This window comes from Mytilus trossulus, chromosome 10, assembly GCF_036588685.1.
Source record: "Mytilus trossulus isolate FHL-02 chromosome 10, PNRI_Mtr1.1.1.hap1, whole genome shotgun sequence".
Taxonomy (NCBI): domain Eukaryota; kingdom Metazoa; phylum Mollusca; class Bivalvia; order Mytilida; family Mytilidae; genus Mytilus; species Mytilus trossulus.
The window spans coordinates 25219310-25240290 of record NC_086382.1 but is presented as its reverse complement, the minus strand read 5'-3'; the positions used below and the strand labels follow the sequence as shown (position 1 = coordinate 25240290).

General features: G+C 32.3%; 2 protein-coding genes across 2 annotated transcripts in view; both read left to right on the top strand.

Moving 5' to 3' along the window:
- LOC134687092 (uncharacterized) overlaps positions 1–20981 on the top strand; it is a 72664-nt gene that overhangs the window by 42294 nt on the left and 9389 nt on the right. The gene's annotated exons all lie outside the window — the stretch shown is intronic.
- LOC134687786 (uncharacterized) lies at positions 5153–6832 on the top strand. Its single transcript, XM_063548243.1, has one exon. The coding sequence runs from the start codon at positions 5153–5155 to the stop codon at positions 6830–6832; it is 1680 nt and encodes a 559-aa protein (XP_063404313.1).

Genomic DNA, 20981 nt, shown 5'->3' with positions numbered 1-20981 from the left:
ATTGGATATAGTACTAGCAATCTAGTCGTCATCTATCCTATTGGACAAGGGGTATCTGTGAATAAACTGGCTGAACTAGAATCATATTCAAAACAGTGTGGTCCTGGCCATTGATTGACGATCTAAATTATCCCATTGACTGTGACAGATTAGGTGAACGTTTGTCGGTTACAATCACTGCTCACTATGTACTTGTTAAAGACACTGAATCTGTGGGGTCACCAAAGGTTCTCAACACCTAAATAAAGCAATTCGAAAAACGAATCCGGAATATTACGATGTGTTGATTCATATCAATAATATAAATCAAAACATAAAGGTTATTCCTGAATAATTTTTCGAATTATTTTATTATTAAAAGGCTTTAAGAACCTTTGGTGACCCCACAGTTTAAATTCTATAATATGTAAGAAGTGAGCAATGGTCATTACAGACAAACGTTCACCTAATCTGTCCCAGTCAATGGGATAATTAAGGTCGTCAATCAATGGCCAGGACCACACTGTTTTGAATATGATTCTAATATTTGTAGTGGCATCGAGTACTAGCAATCTGGTCGTCATGTATTTAAATGAACAAGGCGTATCAGTGTAGACGCTGGCTGAATTTATTTTTGTAGTAGTATCGAGTACTTGCAATTTAGTAGTCATTGATCCTAATGGACATGGCTGTAGACAACTTGTATCTAGTAAGTATGGACATCTCAGTCCGACGGTTTAGCGCTATTGCACATCTACGAATATCTATATGGATTGCTCTAAATTACCTAACCAGGTTTCTTTAGGGAAAAAGTTAATGCGTTTATCAAGATAAAAAAATGAAATGTTCAGTTGATGAAGAAGATTGAAGGACAGAAGTCATACAATTAGTATATGTTAGAGAATAACATGAAATTGTAGATTTTGAGGTTTCTTAATTATGAAGAATACATGTAAATCGATTTCATTGGGCAAGAGCTCTCTACTATATTTAAATCAACAAATGGAAGTTTTTAACGACCTTGACTGGCTATACAGCCCTTGCACGGTCGGTAATATTTAAATCCCCAAGAGATATCAAACTATAATCAACATTTTTAATACAATTATCATTAAAGTAATACTTAAGTGGGTTGAGAACACATAAGGGAAGTAAATCTTTAAAGATCAACTAAACGTTTTAATCGAACGTTATAACTAAAGAGACATCAAATTTCCCAACGATCAAATAAAGTGTGACAAATTAAACTGCTGTATATCCAGTGAAATTATTCCTGTAAATTGGGAGGTTACAAATTTCTTGATTTTTTTTTATATTTTTGTCATCAGTAAATATTTTGTAAATATTTTATAAAAATGAAACGTCCTAAATCTATCTTAAATCAAAGAATCATTAAAACTATGGGGAAAAAACTAATCCCCAGTTCGGATTTATAGTTATACAGTGTATTCATCCTTAAAACTTTGAATAATGAATATATTCATAAAAATAAAAAGAAAACGTTTTGTCTGTTTTGTAGATCTTAAAAAGGCTTTTGATTCCCTTTGGAGAATTGGAATGCGTTATAAATTAGCTAAAATGGGTGTAGGGAAACATATGTTTGAAATAATAAAACAACAGTTTATTCATACTGAAGCAACTTTAAAATATAATGATAAGCATTCTAGGTCCTTTCCCATTGACCGAGGAGTAAAACAAGGGGACAGTATTAGTCCCACACTCTTCAATTTATCTATTAATGACCCTAAAGGTTAATAAACCTTGAGAATATTAAATTCTGATATAGGAAGTCTTTTGTTTGCCGATGACCTTATAATTTTATCCGAAAGTAAAGAAGGTCTTCAAAATAGCATAAATAACTTCTCAAATTACTGTGACAAATGGCAGTTATGTCTAAATACAAAAAAAACAAAAAAACAAAAAAAAACAATGATCATTGAACAAATAACTACAAAACTGGAACCATACATTGTAAGGCTCAATAATGAAAAATGATAACGTCACTGAGTATAAATTTTTGGGCACTTTGATAAAAAATAATGGAAATCTAAATGCAAGTTTTACAGATTTAGCCAAAAAAGCTAGGAAAGCTCTGTTTTCATTAAAAACACATAAAATCTCAAAACAAAGATATAAGATAATTTCCAATATTTTGGTTAAGACTCCATTCGAAAAGGTTCATGTTAATTTCTGTAAATATATTCTAGGTACTAATAAAATTCTGCTAATTTAGGTGTTAAAGCAGAACTTGGAAGACAACCAATAGAAAAATATAAAAAAAACACAAGCAAATCGTTATTGGGCTAGATTAAATAGCTCCGCATAATTTGAAATAGCACTGCTAACCAAAAATTATGAAATTACATTTTTGATATATGTAGAATAATAGGTAGTTTCGTTTTTGATACTGACTATACTAAATTTCTTTTCAACTGTAAATGTTTACTGAAAACATAAACCCGATACTAAAAGAAAGTTATACATTAAGTAAACACCTTGATTCACAAGTAGTTTATACTTGGTCTACTTTTATAAAAGAATCAACACAAGAAATGAATATTGATATACAAAAATGTCCAAATATGGAACAAGTTAACAATCTAAAGACTTGGATTAAGAATATTACAAGTAAATTTTATTCAGAACTACTGGAAAATAAAATAAATAGTTTGAACGAAAATAACAAACTTTTTCTTTACCAAAATATTAAAGTCAAACAAGACTAAGAATTTTATCTAAAATATCAAAATTTTTAAACTAAACGTTTATTTACACAAATTAAAATTATAATTTGCTCATTGAGAAGGACAGATATCTAAAAATACCCCGAGACAATAGAACATGTCCAACTTGTAAAACCTTAGAAGATGAAAATCACTTTCTCCTCCACTGTCAAATTAATAATGTTTTACGTATAAAACTTTTTAATGACATGACAATAGATAATCCTATGTATCAAAATCTATTTGATACACAAAAACTAGTAATCCTACTATACCTTCTTATATAAACCAAGTGAAAAAAAAACCAGTTTCTTTTATAAAACAGTATATGACAAATAAAGATTATTATTTTAGTCAAAAGTAAAAACACAAAAATACCGAACTCCGAGGAAAATTCAAAAAGGAAAATCAAAAATCAAGAGGCAAAATCAAAAGTCCAAACACATCAAACGAATGGGTAACAACTGTCATATTCCTGACTTGGTACAGGCATTTTCTAATGTAGAAAATGGTGGATTGAACCTGGTTTTATAGCTAGCTAAACCTCTCACTTATATGACAGTCGCATCAAATTCCATTAAATTGTCAAAGTGTTAGGAACTCCCTTCCGTTTATAATAAAGTAATACGTGTAGTAGGACATTGACGAAACATATGTGAATTTTGAAAAATAGAATATTGTATGGGTTTGTAAGATAACATGAAAGATGGAAAACACAGATTGCCACAGTTTTCATAAATGAGTTCGTTGATTTTTTTCGTTTGAATTGATTCACATGTTTTTATGTCAGGGCTTTTAAAAGATTTACTATAATGAAAGAATTTCCGCCATTGTCGAAGGTCATACGGTAAAATAATTGCTTTTATCCACGTCAAAAATATAACATTGGCAATTATACCACATCTCTAAATTTTAGTACAGAGAAATTATGACAACTTGTTAGAAACATTAATAAGACACTTATATTCGTCGGAAACGGGAAAGAAGATATTGGATATGAAAATAAAACTTTTAATATTTTAACCGGAATTTCTATATATATGTATTTCCTAGAAAATATTGATTCATTTTTCCAAAGTAATTGTGTACAGTTATGATGATTTGTCTTCTTGTTTTTATCGCGATTACAAATATCATTGAATGTGCATTATTGGAATAAGGATCAACACACTTTATTGTGATTTGCTGAACATTCTTTCTTTAGGTAAGAAATATACAAATTTTGAGATATGTATGTAACTTCAATTGAAAATTTTATGGTTTATTTTTTTTAAACGGGTTTTTAATGTAACAGATACAGATAATATTTTGTTTCCAATTTATTCTGGACTGAACACTTTCGCTATACAAGTACAGGGTCGAGTTCTATATCTTAGCAGCTATATAGCGGTTACGTACATGTAGCTACTATCGATATCTATGGTTCAACTAGTATATAGCTTCACGTTCAATAGTCAGTAGCCGCTACGACATTGAACGCATCCCTGGTGTATAGAAAACGCGTTCAACTTAAATTGTTTGTATCTTGGCATTTAACAAAAGAAATGAAACGATTTGAAGGAAACAAAAATACTGTTTAGCCTAAATATTAAATGCAGGATTAACACTAAATCATATACTAAATTTAGTCCTGGTATCTATGATGAGTTTATTATATATTCATACATTGTAAGAAAATATAAAATTTTATTTTACTCGCTACAGAACAGGAAAAAACTCATAAGCTTGTACAAATGGGTTTTATATTTTCCTACACTGTACGAATATTGCATATTTTACTTTTAATTTTGAAATTAAATTAAACGAGCTATCTTTTCGTATTTTCCTTTTTCCTTTGCCTTTTATTGTTTTTGTTTTTCCCTTTTCACGCTTAAGTATTGTTTCCATAAAAAAAATAGCAAAAAAGATCTGTGACCCATATGTTTTTAAAAAATATTTTTTAGAGAATGGTATAATCAACTTATTGGAAATTTATTTAAAACATTTGATTGTTTAGTTTTATTCACTTACCTCACGTTTTTCATGTATTATTTTTATCTGTATATGAACCGTTTGTAATCAGAAAATTCTATTGCATTTGTAGATTCAGGGTGATCTAGACATTTGTAGTTTCTAGGTGATTAAGACATTTTAGTCTCTGTGTGATTAAGACATTTTTAGTCTCTGTGTGATTAAGACAGTTGTAGTCTCGGGGTTATTATCTTCTGGCATGCCATGAAACCAGGATAAGAAATAGGCAGTGTCTCTCCTATGCACAGTACAATGATATCCTAGATCCGTATGATTCAGAGAGCATAGTTAAGGGAGAAACCAGGTGATTAGATATACTCTTTTGGGTTAAGCGTAAATGATGCGGTGCATACATGTCACGTCACATGAAATATTAGACTTTCAATTATAAATAGAAAAAGTTCATAAACAGTAATCTATATGCAATCTGTTGTAGGTTAATGGCAACCAATTGGAATATTTGTGGTGTTTGTGATAATCTTCATATTACCAAACAGTCAGTAGTATGGTGTTCCGAATGTGACGAAGGACTTTGCGAAAAATGTAAGGAGCATCACGCTGTTTCGAAGTCATCAAAAAGCCATGAAACCGTTTCTATCTCGGAATATAAGAAGTTGCCGACCAAGGTCCTGGAAATTGCTCAGACCTGCAAACTTCATAATGAGAAGTTCGAACTTTTCTGTAAAAAACACGATTGTCCATGCTGTAAGAAATGTGTTGAATCTCACAACGATTGTAAAAGTTTAATTGACATAAATGAACTCATAAAGAATATCAAAACTTCAAATGCCTTTTACGAGTTCGAACAAAACCTGCTGGAAATCGTCGAGAATATAAAACGACTCAATACTAACCGAAAAGAAAATTTAACATCACTAGAAGACAAGAAAAGAAAAATTGAAACAAAAATAGCACAAACCAGAACAAACTTTAATATCCACCTTGATAAACTCCAGGATGGTTTAATTAAAGAATTAACAGCAATAGAAGAAAAAGAAAAAAGAAAAATACAAACTTTGTTGACTTTCCTGAAAGGTAAGAAAAAAGATATCAATGAATTTCAAGAAAACATTGCAAGTATCAAAAAACATGCGTCAGAACTTCAAACATTTTTGGCTATGAAACATATCGAAAAAGACATTGATGTCGAAGAAAAGATTATTCAATCGATTACCAAAACGGACACAACAAACCAAGTGAATATTTCCTGCCAAATAAACGAGTCGTTAAAGCAAATCACAGATAGCGTGCATGAGTTTGGAGAAATTAATGTCACTTCTTATCCATGTGATTTTTCGATTCAGAAACGGAAGGAAAGACAGGCCCAGATTATGGTATCTCTTCCAACCAGAAATATCGAAAATCTTATTCTGTCGTTGGATAAACGTATCAATACAAAGTTGTCAAATGTCCGAGGATGTTCAATTCTTCCAGATGGTATGATGGTATTCTCCTGTTATCTCCAACAAAAAATAAGAACACTCAAATCGAACGGATCAAAAGACTTTGTAATAAAAAGAATCGGTCAAACGTTTAATGTGGTAAACATTGATGATGGTTCTTTTGCTGTAACATCTGGTGGTTCAAATATCATTAATTTAATCGACACAAAGACTAAAAAACTGAAGAAAACAATTCAAGTACATTCAAACAATGATGGGGCAGTGTACAAAGATGGACATTTGATTTATTGTGCTAGGGAGAAAGGACTTCAAATGATCAGTCTTAGTGATGAATCCATTACCAATATTACTTATAACAAACTTTCTATTTTTGCGTACGTTACAGCTTTTGGGGACAGACTGTTCTACACAAATTATGACCATCACACCGTAACCTGCTGTGATTACCATGGTAAGATACTGTGGACGTTCCATGATACCACTTTTCTGCTGTCTCCATTAGGTATATCTGTAGACAATGATGGTTTTGTGTATGTAGTGGGAGGTGATACTCACAGTGTGGTCGTTATCTCTCCTAATGGAAAAAGCTGTAGACAACTATTATCCAGTGATGATGGACTGAACCTACCGCATGTTCTGCACTACGACCAATCAACTAACAAACTTTTAGTTGCTAATCACCTTGATACAGCGTTCTTGTTTGATGTTAGACGATAAGTAGTGGTGTTAAATATTGCTAGCATACATCTTAACGCTAGTTAGTCCAATCGGGGGAAAACAGTCACTTAGACAACGTCCTGTTTGCCAATTGCCAATAAAACGAAGGTCGCCAGTAACGAGCTAAGGAAGAATAAAGTAAAAAAAATGAACATATTAAAATTTCAATAGTTTTAGATCCAATTTTTGAAATAAAAATTGACGTCATAAAAATGCTTTTATTTTAAGCGTTTAATTTTTAATGTTAACAAATCTTGCAAAGTACATTGTATAAACAGGGTCCACGATAGCTTTAAGTGGTTTGTGACGAATTGAAAACAATGTATAAATCAAAAGTTATCAGGATTGAAATAAATATCAATAAGGTGAATTGCCGAACATACATAAACAGGTCAGGACCACTACTTTATATGGAAATGCATAAATTAGCATACTTATGTTCTCGCACATGTTATTGTTTATTTACATGTGACGCAATTAATTTTTACCTAGGTTTTTGACCAATCCACTAAATGAGTCACAATGCTTGATGGACTACTACGTGTTTACAATTAACCAAGAACACGTGTTATTTACTGAAATACAACACATTTTTTCGTGCAATGCGGGATTCACAATTTCGCTTAGTTTTTCATTTTGTGTATCCTCATTAATAGATCGTGATATAAAGTATTACTTCCATGCTCAGATTAACGAAGAGTTGTTTCTATGCAAAGAACAAAGGGTTTGATTAACCCGATATATAGCCATTAATATGTTTGATGATGGCACGGATATTTTATGAATTGTCAACCAGATAGCAACGAAACAACAGCAAAAAAACAAAATTACCCATGAGACAAACTTACTGGTGTAAAGTAAGCCGTCGATACCAGCCGGTGCTGATATTCACGAGTACAGCAATTTTCGAATAGACAATTAAAGGCAAATGTGTGATCCTTGAATTCTGTGTTCGTAAAAAAGACGAAGAAATATTTTACATACATGGCAGTGTTAACAAAATTTATAAGTATTTATTTTTGTCACATTTCAGTATATGGGACTTCCAAACTGTTCCCTTTGTTTTGAAGGTAGTGAAGTCAGCAACTGTAGTTTCAGTTTGTTCGTTTTTTAACAGGCTCGGACTTTTGCCAAACTGAATAAAGCATTACAGCTGATTTCTTATACCTGCAAAGTAAAACTTTGGTTGGCTTGCTTGCTTTGTTTGTATAGTTGTTTATACAAGCTTTGAAAATAAGATTGACATCTTTAAACAATATAATAATATTGGCATAGTTAAACTTGTATATTTTATATTTTTGTTTAATATACAAACAAAGCAAGCAAGGTAACCAAAGTTTTGCTCTACATGCATTAGGAATAAGCTGTAATGATGTTATCCATATGTATGTCCGACAAGAACTTTTGTGAAAATTACAGCGTTGGATCTATAATAAAAAAAAAAGATGTGGTATGATTGCCAATGAGACAGCTGTCCACAAGAGACCAAAATAACACAGAAATTAAAATTTATAGATCACCGAACAGCCTTCAACAATGAGCAAAGCCCATACCGCATAGTCAGCTGTAAAAGGCCCCGATATGACAATGTAAAACTATTCAAACGAGAAAACAAACGGCCTTATTTATATAAAAAAAAAAAAAAAACGAAAAACAAATATGTAACACATAAACAAACGACTACCACTGAAATACAGGCGCCTATACACTATAGTTTTTTTTTGGAAGGGATAGATTTCTTCTCCTTTTATATATTTAATTGGGCCGGGTTCTTTTTGTTGTTTTACACAAGTAATTGTGTAGTCATTTATAGCTTACTTTTCAGCATTGAACCTATGACTTACTTTACTGAATTATGTCATTGTTGGAAAGATGTCTCATTTGGCACTCCTAACTCTTCTCCTTTATTTCTATATACAAAGCACGTTTTAGAAGGAAAAAAAGGTAATATGGCACCCAATATGATCCAGAGACTTTTAATATTGGAGATATTTCACATATGTCAACAGGACAGCAGCCGAACGATAACAAACCTCTGAGGTATATTTTGTGATAAAATTAGCAACAAACGGATATTATCGATGGATGAAACTATAAAAAATGTATTGAGCAATATACCGTACCCGCTCCAAGAGGGCGGGGTTCCGGGGTGATCGACCTCCCTTCTTTTGGTCGATCAGTGCATTTGGATGGGAACATGTAGTTGTAACCCCCTCCCTTTTTGTCCAGGGTTAGGACCCCCCTTTTTTAAATGGCTGGATCCGCCCCTGTCGCTCTCATAACACTTATTTTTAGCATACTGAATATTATGATGTTCTTACTTTTAGTTCAGGTCCTGATACAAAAAAATTACACATTCAGAACAGAAAGAAGTGTTCAAGTTCAATGAAAGTTTTCGTGTAGGAAGATATAATTTTGGAATGACATTAAACCGGTTTAAAAGAGCTCAAATGATTTTCTTACTGGACAGTGGTCACTTCATTGGATATTTCACTGTTTCATGTCGTGAAATTAATGCAGGTTCAATTCATAACAATGCACAAAACCGGTCAAACTACTTTTGCAAGGCGAAAAAGAAAGTCGAATCGTGAAGCCAGTAAACAATATTTTTTTAATCTGAGCATGCAAATTGAAGATCACGTTATATATTTTACATAAAATATATTTGCAGATTAAAAACATTGGTAATGAGAGTCCCAGACAATATATTAGTTGACTGTTTTCCCACTAATTCCACGTGTTTTAAGTAGTAGTTTACTCGTAGTAGCCCACAATGCATTGTAGTTCATTGAGTCGATTGGTCAGTTTTTCAAGGCCATATCGGCCTTGTGTTTTGGAAATTACTATGCAAATATATTCTGACGTCAGAAAATCTAGAGTTCTCGACCTGATAAACATTACATTGATTTAGATTTCTGGCTAGATTTTAAAGTAATCATTTGGTGCAGTGAAGTGTGAAATATAGCATTTGTTTTTACTTATTGATTGATAGCGTTTGATTTTGTAAGTTCTTGTGGACTTCCCCATTTTGAATTTGGCGCAAAATTTGGTAGTTTTGTTATATTTATTTGTTCAAAAAATGTTTTAAACATTTATTGAAATACTAGAAAAACCTGTTATGCTACAACTTTGATATAAAGTGGACGCGTTGTTCGATTAGTATTTTTTTAAATACATTCATGTGACGATGATATGTTCTAGGTCTCTTTGATCATACAGCTTTTCACGTTTTTTTGTAATCATGTTTTACGTTATTTGCTAGTATACAAATAAGTTCAGCAGATTTAGAGAATCAATTAGGTTGGAATTCGGGTACATGTAAAAGGTACGCTTTCTAGTTTATTAATGTTACTCATTTCTCTAGCTTGAATGTGTGAAGTGCTGCGCGTTGCGTTCCGAAACCCACTCAAACTGATCCATGTTACCCTATTTTATGCAAACAAACAGTTAACATTTTTTTAACCGATATGTCTACAATTACAATGTGATCTGAATGATCTTTCGTATAATTGTCCAATCTTGCATAGGCTCGTATTTATTTATTGTGCTTAATAACTTATGTCCCAAGTGACATTGCACATAGTTACAGTTTTCTCACTTGATGATGTGCATAATTAAGGAATGAATGTAGTATGGTTTCTGTCTATGCAGAAATAACATTAAAAATGTAGTGCACACTGAATAACGCGCGTAGCGGGTTTTAACATTGTGCACCACATGCTTTATGTTATTTCGAAGACAGAAAAATATTACAGTCATTACTTATTATTTAATTCTAAATTCCATTTTTAACTGAAGTAAACCAACAACCAACGTTGATGTAGTCACGGTCACATGACTAAATTATGTCTGTTGTCTGATAACCAAAACAACGTCAGCCAATCTGAAGACGCGTTACATCCGTTATCTTGTGATATATGAAATAACAAAGCTTGTTAATAAGTTTGATTCTACGCTATTATGGATTTTCCCACTTAACCCTCTTGCTGCCGACCGTTTTTCAAGGTTGCATTTCATATGCCGGAAAATACGACAGCTCAACGTCTGTGACGTAACATGCCAAACAACAACGTCATTCGATATATGACGTCACGACAAAATGACCACAACATTTTGGACCAATTGGAGAAAAACATAACCCTGTTTATTCTTCCGTATTTTAATTGAAAGAGATACAGCATTGATAAGAAGCTTGCATAAATTTATCCATGGACATATGTGTCCCTCCGGCACTGCCGGTTTGGACATATGTGTCCCTCCGGCAGCAAGAGGGTTAAACTGATGCAAAAGTTAAATGTAAACAGTCGGAAAGCAAGCTCTTTCAAACGACTGTTGTTGCGTCTTTCTTAAGACAACAATGGAACTGCTACCAAAACCCGCCATTCTGAAATTACATTTATTTCGCGGAAAAAAATAATTTTGCGCCAATTTTTCTTTTTTTTTCTGTTTCTTACTTGCCATTACGGCCAGAAAAAGATTTCTTTCGATTTCTTAAGCATGGATCTTATTATTAAAAAAAATGGTACAATAAACATGTTAAATTGGCCGTCTTTCAAAGTTAACAATAACTTAACGCCTCTACTTGATCGTCATTTATAAATTATACGAAATTGTCTGTTATTTGTTTTCATTTTCACAGATAAACAAAGATTATTACATGCTATATAACATCAATAATACGTATCTCAGAGTTAAAAAAAAATATAAGCCTAACGTTCTATCACCCCTAAGGAAACCCCGTTCGAACTAAATTCCGAACGAAAGACATTTTTTGACATTTTAGTTTTTTGGTCTTACACATCGATATCAACTTTAATACATCTGAAAACAATGAACAACTATTTAGTGTGTTTATTTGAGAAGGAAGAGCGAGTTCAGCTGTGAATATTTGACTGGATTAATAATTCTCTTTAAGTCAGTGAAATGTGTGACTCAACTAAAAACAAGGTAAGGAAATTTTCTACTGTCTTTACTACACAACCTTAACGGATTAAGATGACTAACACAAAACTCATTCATTGTTTATAATAATACAATTTGTTTTTGTGATAAAGGAATCATGCAAAAGTAAATGAAAAAGTTTTACTCTTTCGGACTAGCATTTTAATCAATCTTATCCAAAGCATGTTCATACTGACATATAGTGTGACTTAATCTTGACTTGTGATCTAAAACATACTTGTTACAAATATAAACACGCATAGGTATTTTAAAAGTTATTATTTCTTTTCAAAATATTACTGAGTCTTTTTTGTTCTTATTTATTTGCAAATTCATGATTAGCACCATGTATATATTGGTTTAGCGTTTTTTTTTTATAATTTGAGTTAGAACTTGCAAGGAATAAATGAGACAAAATGTATTGTTATATTTATATTAGTTGTTCATACAAGGATTGCAAACGAATGTCCTATTGTTTGTAATAATAAAGATTTTACGTTTAGAATACTTTCGTTATGATCTATTTTAAGTTTAAATGAAAAAGATAGGACCAGGTATCAGTAATGAAAAAAAAATCCTGTTTTTGGTTAATTAATCCTGTTCTGATCCATTATTCATGAATATTTTGGCTACCCCTTGTATTAATGTAGTAGAAATTTATTTCTGTGTTGAAACATTTGGTTACAGCAGTAAAAGTACTTACCAAAATATAAATATTAGATTAAATCTTGGAATGATAAATTAATATTTAATTATTTTCCCTATTATGGCACATAGGGACACATAGGATAATCATAGGGCCTATTTCACTGGGACTGAGTTCTGAAAGGTGATAAAATGTGTATCTCTATTTTATTTGCACATATCAGTATCAAAATATATCTAACAAAGTTATTTTAATAATATCCATATGAAAATAACAGCATATAACAATAGTTTGTTCATGATAGTGTCAAACAAAGAGACGTAACTCTTAAATTACCGTCAGTCCCGCTTCTGCAGGAATGTCGACACATCGAAGTTGCACTTTTGCGTATAACGGCGTATTAAGTGCCACAAATTCGACTTATCAGAGTCCAAGTTAAGTTACATAACATAATTTAAACTCAGCATAGCTTACCGAGAAGGTAAGTAAGAAAATAACGATTTTAATTTCTTGTGACCACATTTTTTGGTCAACACCTTGACATTGAAGACACTTTTTAAGAGAAAAAAAATGATTTTAAGCCATAATTAAGTTGATCAATATATTTCTTATATGCAAGAATGTTCACTGAAAAGCAAATTTGTTTTAATTCATGCAAAAAACTACAAATTCAAAAATATATGGTAATCACATGACGTCGATTGTTGCTCTAAGAAATGGGGTCAAACCGGGGTCAGCTTTCCGAGTCTATCTTTAAACCTATCAATGATCTATCGAAGTGCAAATGTAAAGAAAGGATAGAGTTTGGTTTAAACTTCAGAAATAAATAAACTTATCATATATACCAGGATTAAATTTTATATATACGCCAGACGCGCGTTTCGTCTACGAAAGACTCATCAGTGAAGCTCGAATCCAAACAAGTTAAAAATCCAAATACAGTACGAAGTTGAAGAGCATTGAGATCCAAAATTTCTAGAAGTGTTGCCAAATATAAGTTTGTTTAAGTTATAATTAGAACACAGACGCGAAATCGCGGACCTTTAAAGCTAGGCCTAAATTATGTAAACGGTTGTATTGAGGATTTTTTAAATGTTATGTCTGGAGAATTTATAGAAAGGGAATTAAAACTCATAGATACATGGAGACAGGACAATTTTATAAGCCCTCTTTCTTTTTTTTAGTCCTTTTTTTGTATTCTGTTAAATTCCATTATTTTTGCGTTTCTGTATACTATGAACATACGTATACATACTATAAATAAAGTATATATGCTATTAACTATCAATTTCAAGTTTCTTCCCCAAGGCGATCACTTTTATCATGGTTATATTATGTTTATAGAGAGTCATTATCATTGTTAAAATTATTGTCCTGTCCCCGAGTATTCGACCTTCTTCGATTCGTCTGACTCGGGTTGACTCGAGTTAAAGGATCGTGTGCGCAGCCTTTCCCAATCGATGTCAGAACTCTTTCTTCGAATTGGCTATCATACGGAAAGTGATAAAAAGTATCTACTGAGCATTAAAATTGTTTTATGATTAGTAATTGTTAGTGAAAAAAAGTCGTTCTGAGAAAAAAAAATCTGTTTATTTTAATAAACATCACCGACAGTTGATACACACATGAAAACTATTTTGTTTATTCAAGAAAACAGTCAAAAATACAAATTTCCCTTGTCAGCTCCTTTTCTTCTGCTGTATTTGTTTAAAAGTCAGTTATTTTGTATCAATGTTTTGTGTTTCTATTGATTGAAAATTATGTGCAAGTTTAAAACCGGAAGTCTTGTTTGACTTATAAGTTGGTCTGATGACGTGAACAATATCCGGATGCCTTTTCTTTCGTTTTTTCTCCCCCCAAAAAAAACAAACTGAATAGTCAATGAATGACAAATGCGACTATTCATGGTACCTATAGAACACAGAGGGATGATGAAGAAGGAGGAGAAGCGACATACAAAATGAGGTCTTCTCGTTTAATAGTCTATATAAAGTGGAATGAAGGTTAAAAGAGATTATATCATCTAAAGCATCTGATAATTAAGCTATTATTACTACTTAGCAAAGCAACACCAATATTTTCAATAAAGAGATAAAATCTTTACAAAACATGTACGATTATTATTTTACTGTTTTGTTTAGATACATTGATAGATGGCATACAAAGGGAAGTTGTATCTGTTGGCTACAAGAGAACTAGGTGTCAAAAATCGGAAAAAAAAAGGAAATAAATTTTGATCTTTTTAAGATAAAAGAAAGCAACCTCCCATTCATTTGTAACTCGTATAAAGTATTTCTTGTTTTTTTAAAAAGCAAATTGTCTAATCTCTGTTAGTACTATGAATAAACGGAGATGTAAGGTATGCGTCAATCGCACATCAAATTAACCCACCGATAAAAGTATTCAAAATACAGTTTAATAGGAAAAAATCCAATGTCAGGTAAATGTATATGCCAAAATTGAATAATCACATGGACATCGAACGCTAAACAAGCCAACAAGAGAGGCATTCAAAGATACTTGACTTAACTCCAGAAATATTGGAAGCATCTTTTATGAAACTGAGTTACAAGGACAACTTACTTCTTTATGAATTGTCCGATATTCTTACCCAAAAAAGAAAATTTTATGATGGGATGTTGGATTGCGTATTTTGTCCTTTGCTTTGTTCGAAATAAAAATAATGAAAGATTATGTACCATTGTGTTGCTTCAATGGTAAACATATGGAAATTTTATAGAAAATCGACAGCCCCTTCCCATGTACTCTCATATTTGGCAATTCGTTACTTGATATAGAGGATTATTGCATGCAGTGCAAGCAATGATTTCCTTAAAACACGTTTATAAATTTAGATATTGGTTAATATAAATAAAAATATAGACCAATTCAAGTACACCTTCTAGGGTGCGCTCGACTTAAGTTACTCAGCATGAGGTGTTTTGGAATTTAAAGGTTGTTTAGAACTTTTTATAAACAATAAACGTTAACTGATCATAAAAAACAAGTGAGTAAAGTATGTTTCAAGTTTTATAACAAAAATCTCTATATTACAGTCTGCGGATTTTCAAAAAAATTCTTGATTTAATTTTCACCAAATTCCTTTTTTTTTATTAAATGCAATGCAACAATAAATAATATTGCTTTGAAATAAGTTTCCCCTTTGTGTATGTACCAAATGGCCCGTCTCTAGTATTCGTTATCTTTGCTGTTGTGATAATATTGCAGTTTGAAAAATATATAATTCACAGGCCACAGAGGGGATCATAAACCTTAAAGAAAATTCCTTATCGATTTCAAGAAAAGTGAATAACAACGACTTCCAGACACAAGTACATAGACGAAGTTGCTTTTTAACCTTCCACTTAATTTTCGAATCGTTATTACAAGATTTACAACAGGTGTTGTACCAAGGTTCACATTTCAGCCGTACTCTAAAATCAACATCAATAAGACGACTGTTGACCAGCAATTTAGAGTGATTATGTAGTCAACAGTCTTTATATCCCACACAAGACAAATCATCCATTGAAAACAATGTCATATCAACTGAGGAACGAAAAGAACTGTAAAAACAATACCAAACCAAAATGCTACAAGTGCTGCGATACAACAACACACACATGTCGGGATAACAATGCGTGCATCAGTTTCTTCAAGTGCGGTAGTAAACAATATACCACTGCACTACTCATTAGAATGATGTAAACTGAAATAAGTTCGGAATCTAGTTCGCCTTGAATATTCTACAACGGGAAGCAGGCATAATTTGACTGTTGCAAAGACTTCATGAACATCCCTAGAGAGCGAAACCTTGTAATAACTTAATGAATGTGAATGCGTATCACATAAATACTCGGAACAAAGCTCACATAATTTACACTATAACAGATGACCAGACGAAATTACCCCATATCTTGTCAGAAATCTTTAGTATGTTTGACGAATGAAAAAACCCAAGAAAACTACATTCTATCAACATGATCCTGCAGAATAGTTACTTCCAGTTGAGCGGAATATTCTGTGACGGAATCAGTACATAGTGACGTACCATTCGAGATCTGTCTAAATTAATTGAATGTGATCATATTCCAAAAATTAGGACCGATATTCTAACAACTGAAGACACGTTGCATTATCCGCACTTGAAAGAACTCGTCGAAATTCAAAGCATTCCACCGTTTGATGAACAGTGCAAAATTCTACCAGTAACTGGAAGAAAACTTATTGGGGCACAGCACGTCCTATACAAACGTCTAGGACCACTCCGAACTCAACTTGCATAAAAGTTGAAACTTCGCTGGTTCATAATTTAAGAGACCCATATTAATAAACACAAAATTCCTTAAGAAATAAACACTTAGTCAGCAAACCCCAATACATTCTTGCTTATATATGTGTTGTAGACCAAAAAGGACCTACTAGGAGCAAAATAAACATATTTGTTTAGATAATGATTGAAAATGAAATTCAACTGTCAAGATGACAAACACGCATGCTACACAACTATCTGAATCGGCAGAAGTATTTCTTTAAATGAACAGCACTTGTATCGTGAAAGACCAATTCATTGATTTCTATGGAGATCTTTTCAGATTTCGCAAATTTCCTTCTAGAACCATTACGACCTGAAGTTAACGGAGAAAAAATATATTGCATTTGCAAAAGAAAAACCTTTCAAAAACAATTAAGGAATGACTGTAATATTTTTTTTATGTTATTTCGAATAGACAGAAACAGTAGTATAGTCATTTCTTATAATTTAATTCTAAATTCCATTTTAAATCGTAGAAAACCATGAAAACACTTTGATGACGTCACGGTCATTTGACTAAATTGTGTATATGGACTGATAACAAAATAACCCCAGCCAACCAGAAAACGCGTTACATCCAAAAGTAAATAATCACTCGATGGCTAATCTCATTCCGCCTTATGACATTCAAGGACTACCCCAGGTAGGAGGCCATATCGTGGAATTTCTTGAAAAAAAACACATTATGTTAAACTTTCCTATGTCAAAATGAAACATCGATGTTGCCACTTTTAGATAGAGCAAATAAATCCATGGAACGGAACGTTGAAACAAACACTTGATTTTGTCTCATCCTCATAATTATGTGACATTTCGCAAGCTCAACAACAACATCGAAAAATTTCAACCGATAACATCGATCTTGCCAAAGACATCCATATTCTAATGGAAAAGAAGAAATGTGTTGTATCAAGTTCACCGTAGAACTAATTGTGAATTTTTCTATGAAATTCTAAAGTAATGGTAAATAAGACTTCACTATATTTTCTATATCTGGAATACGTTATTGCTACATTTCGGACTACACTGTTGCTCCATGCCAGATGATTTATTAAATTTAATGATTATTTAACAAATTGTTAAAATTATAGATTTTCTTTTGTATTTTAAGACATCTACAAATGTCTGATTACAAGAATACAAGTCAGCACCAGCTTCTTTATGTCTTCTTTATCCCAAGGACTCTGATATAAGAATAAGCTGACTTGTCGAGCCAGCACAGGAGTCGACTAGTCATTTGGATCCATTCATTTCAAACATTTCATAATTAAATTAACAAAGAATGGATAAATTCTTAAATAAAGTGAAAATCTGTAATAAAGCATTTTAAAAATGGCAATGTCCGTCATCAGTCATGATTTTTTTTAGTTGCATCAAAGGTTTTGTCCTTTCTCTAATGTTTTTATTCTTTTTGTCTGTTTAAAGATTTGATGGTGACTTTTGATAATCATCTTGATACTACCTTTTAAGTGTTAAGTTTTTTTTACTGATTAGTGGACGTATACTTTCCTCATGTCAGGAATATCTTCAGTAAGTGCCGTATATCGGCCAAAAGTGTGAAATACTGTTAGAAGTTGTCGTATGCCGATACAAAGTCAAAACCATTGTTAGTCATTGCTGTATTCCGGTCCCATGTCAGAATATCGGTATTGCGGTATTCCGGTTCCAATTCATAAGTACCGTAAATAGTTGCGATATGTTGGTCCCAAGACAGAAGACAAGAACTGCTTATGCCTTTACAATGTCTGACACTGTGTCAATATTTTTCGAACTCAGGTCTTGCGCCAGGTATATAGTCAGTAGTTGCCGTATGCCGGTCCAAAGTCAGAAACTTTGTCAGTAGTCGCCATATGCCAGTCTTTAGTCTGAAACCTTGTAGTATCCGTATTCGGTCCAATGTCAGGAATCTCGTCAGTAGTTGTGGAATGCCGGTCAAAAGTCGAACAGTTTTGCTGTATACCGATTCCAAATCAGAAACATTGTCAGTAGTTGCAGTATGGCAGGCCCAAGTAAGAAATATTATTTTCAGTAGTTGTTGTTTGTCGATACCAAGCCAGGAACCAAGCCAGATGATGCCATTCCCCAAGTCAGGAATCTCGTCAGTAGTTGCAGTGTGCCGTTTCTAAATCAGAAATATCATCATTAGTTGCAGTATACCTGTATCAAGTCAAACAATGTGTCCATGGTTGCCGTATGCCGGCCTTAAGTCAGGAATGTAGTCAGTAGTTGATATATGCCGATACCAATGTCGAAACCTTGTCAATAAATAAAGGCAACAGTAGTATACCGCTGTTCAAAACTCATAAATCCATGGACAAAAAACAAAATCGGGGTAACAAACCAAAACCGAGCGAAACGCATTAAATATAAGAGGAGAACAACGACACAACACCGAAACCTAACACACACAGAAACGGACCAAGCATCAGACAAAACACCACGAGAATAACAAAAATAACATGAAAACCAAATACATGAATTTGGGATAGACCATATGCCGGTCCTATGTCCGGAATATCGATTAGAGTTGCAATTTTCCGGGTCTAAGTCTGGAATATCATCAATAGCTGTTTTATGCCAGTCACAAGTCAGAAACCTCGTCAGGATTTGATGTATTAGTTTCAACTAGGTAAAACTCAACTACATTGATTCATTAAATCATTTTATTTCATCTTTAATAAAAAGGGGGATGTCACATACCGTATTAGTGACATATCTTAACTGGATACGATCCGGACTTTATTCCTATGTTTTTTTTATACTTATTGTATAGAAGGTTAATAAATACAGCTTGTTGTTGTTAACATGTCTTCGTACTTATTTAACACCCTGGTTTATAAACATTAAATCATGTGACCATTTACCTTATTTTTACAAAGAAATGATCTATCTATAAAATGTATTAAAGTATGTAATTTCTATCATTGATTCTCTGTATATATCAGTCAAAATTTACGCAGACATCTGCTAAAAAAAAGATGTGTTTACCTTTTTTTATTATTTTTTTTTATCAATTTTGATCAACTTTCGTTTCAGTTCTTTAAAAAAATTGATTAAACACGATGCATGTTTTACTTTCTTAACCAATCTTGTTTATTTCTACTTTTTGTAAGCCTCCTTTGATTTTGTATTGGGTTTTATCTTTACTTTGTTTGTTTAGTTATAATATTTGTAAGTCATTAAAAGAGCACACGGAAAATGTATCGTTGTTGTGCCTACCATGTATACCAAGTAAAAAAGGTTTAGCAACATTTGTTTTCATTACAAAAACTATGGACGAAAAGCTTCAAAAGTTGAAAAAAATAATTTTACTATCCAATTTTGTCAGGTAGAATTTGATTATTTTTTTAGTTCCGAAACTGTATTTATTCTTTTTTTTTATTGTACTAAAAATATATTGCATTTTTGAAATATAAGACTAGAAATATCTGTTTCTTATCTTTTATTACATATATATTTTTAAAATACGACAATTGTCAAGTGATAAAAAAAAATGATTGTAGACGTCGTGCTTTACTCTGATCACAAACCAGTAGACTTAAATAAACTGGTATTTGCTGCTAATTCGATATTATAGCTTTTGACAAAAATGATAGGTATTGACTCGGAGCCAAGATCGCGTGTCGTCAAAGTATGGCAACACTTCTTACATTAGGTCTTTCAAGTTTTGAACTATAGCCCGTAAAAAATCTCATCAGAATGTCGGTCTAATACATAACAGGAAACGTGTAGTAATTACCTTTGGACGTTAACATCAACTCATCAACATACACTTTTATTTATTTAAGATTTTGAATCGCTTTCATATTGCAGAAAAAATTCGAATGATACTTTTAGTAAGCGGTAATATAAAAGACCATCAATATAAATTCAATCATTATCAAGAAAGTGTGTAAAAAGTAAAAACACATAAATACTGAACTCCGAGGAAAATTCAAAAAGGAAAGTCCAAAATCAAAAGGCAAAATCAAAAGTCCAAACACATCAAACGAATGGATAACAACTGTCATATTCCTGACTTGGTACAGGCATTTTCTAATGTAGAAAATGTAGGATTGAACCTGGTTTTATAGCTAGCTCAGCCTCTCACTTGTATGACAGTCGTATCAAATTCCATTACATTGTCAACGATGCATGAACAAAACAAACATACTCAAAGAGTAAAAATGTCACTATAAAAACAACAAATGTAACCAAGAAGCACAAAAGGCATACATCAAATTTAACATACTGAATTTGCTTATCTT

What these genes read in the sequence shown, in the direction of transcription:
- LOC134687786 (XM_063548243.1), top strand. Translation starts at nt 5,153, where the DNA reads ATGGCAACCAATTGGAATATTTGTGGTGTTTGTGATAATCTTCATATT.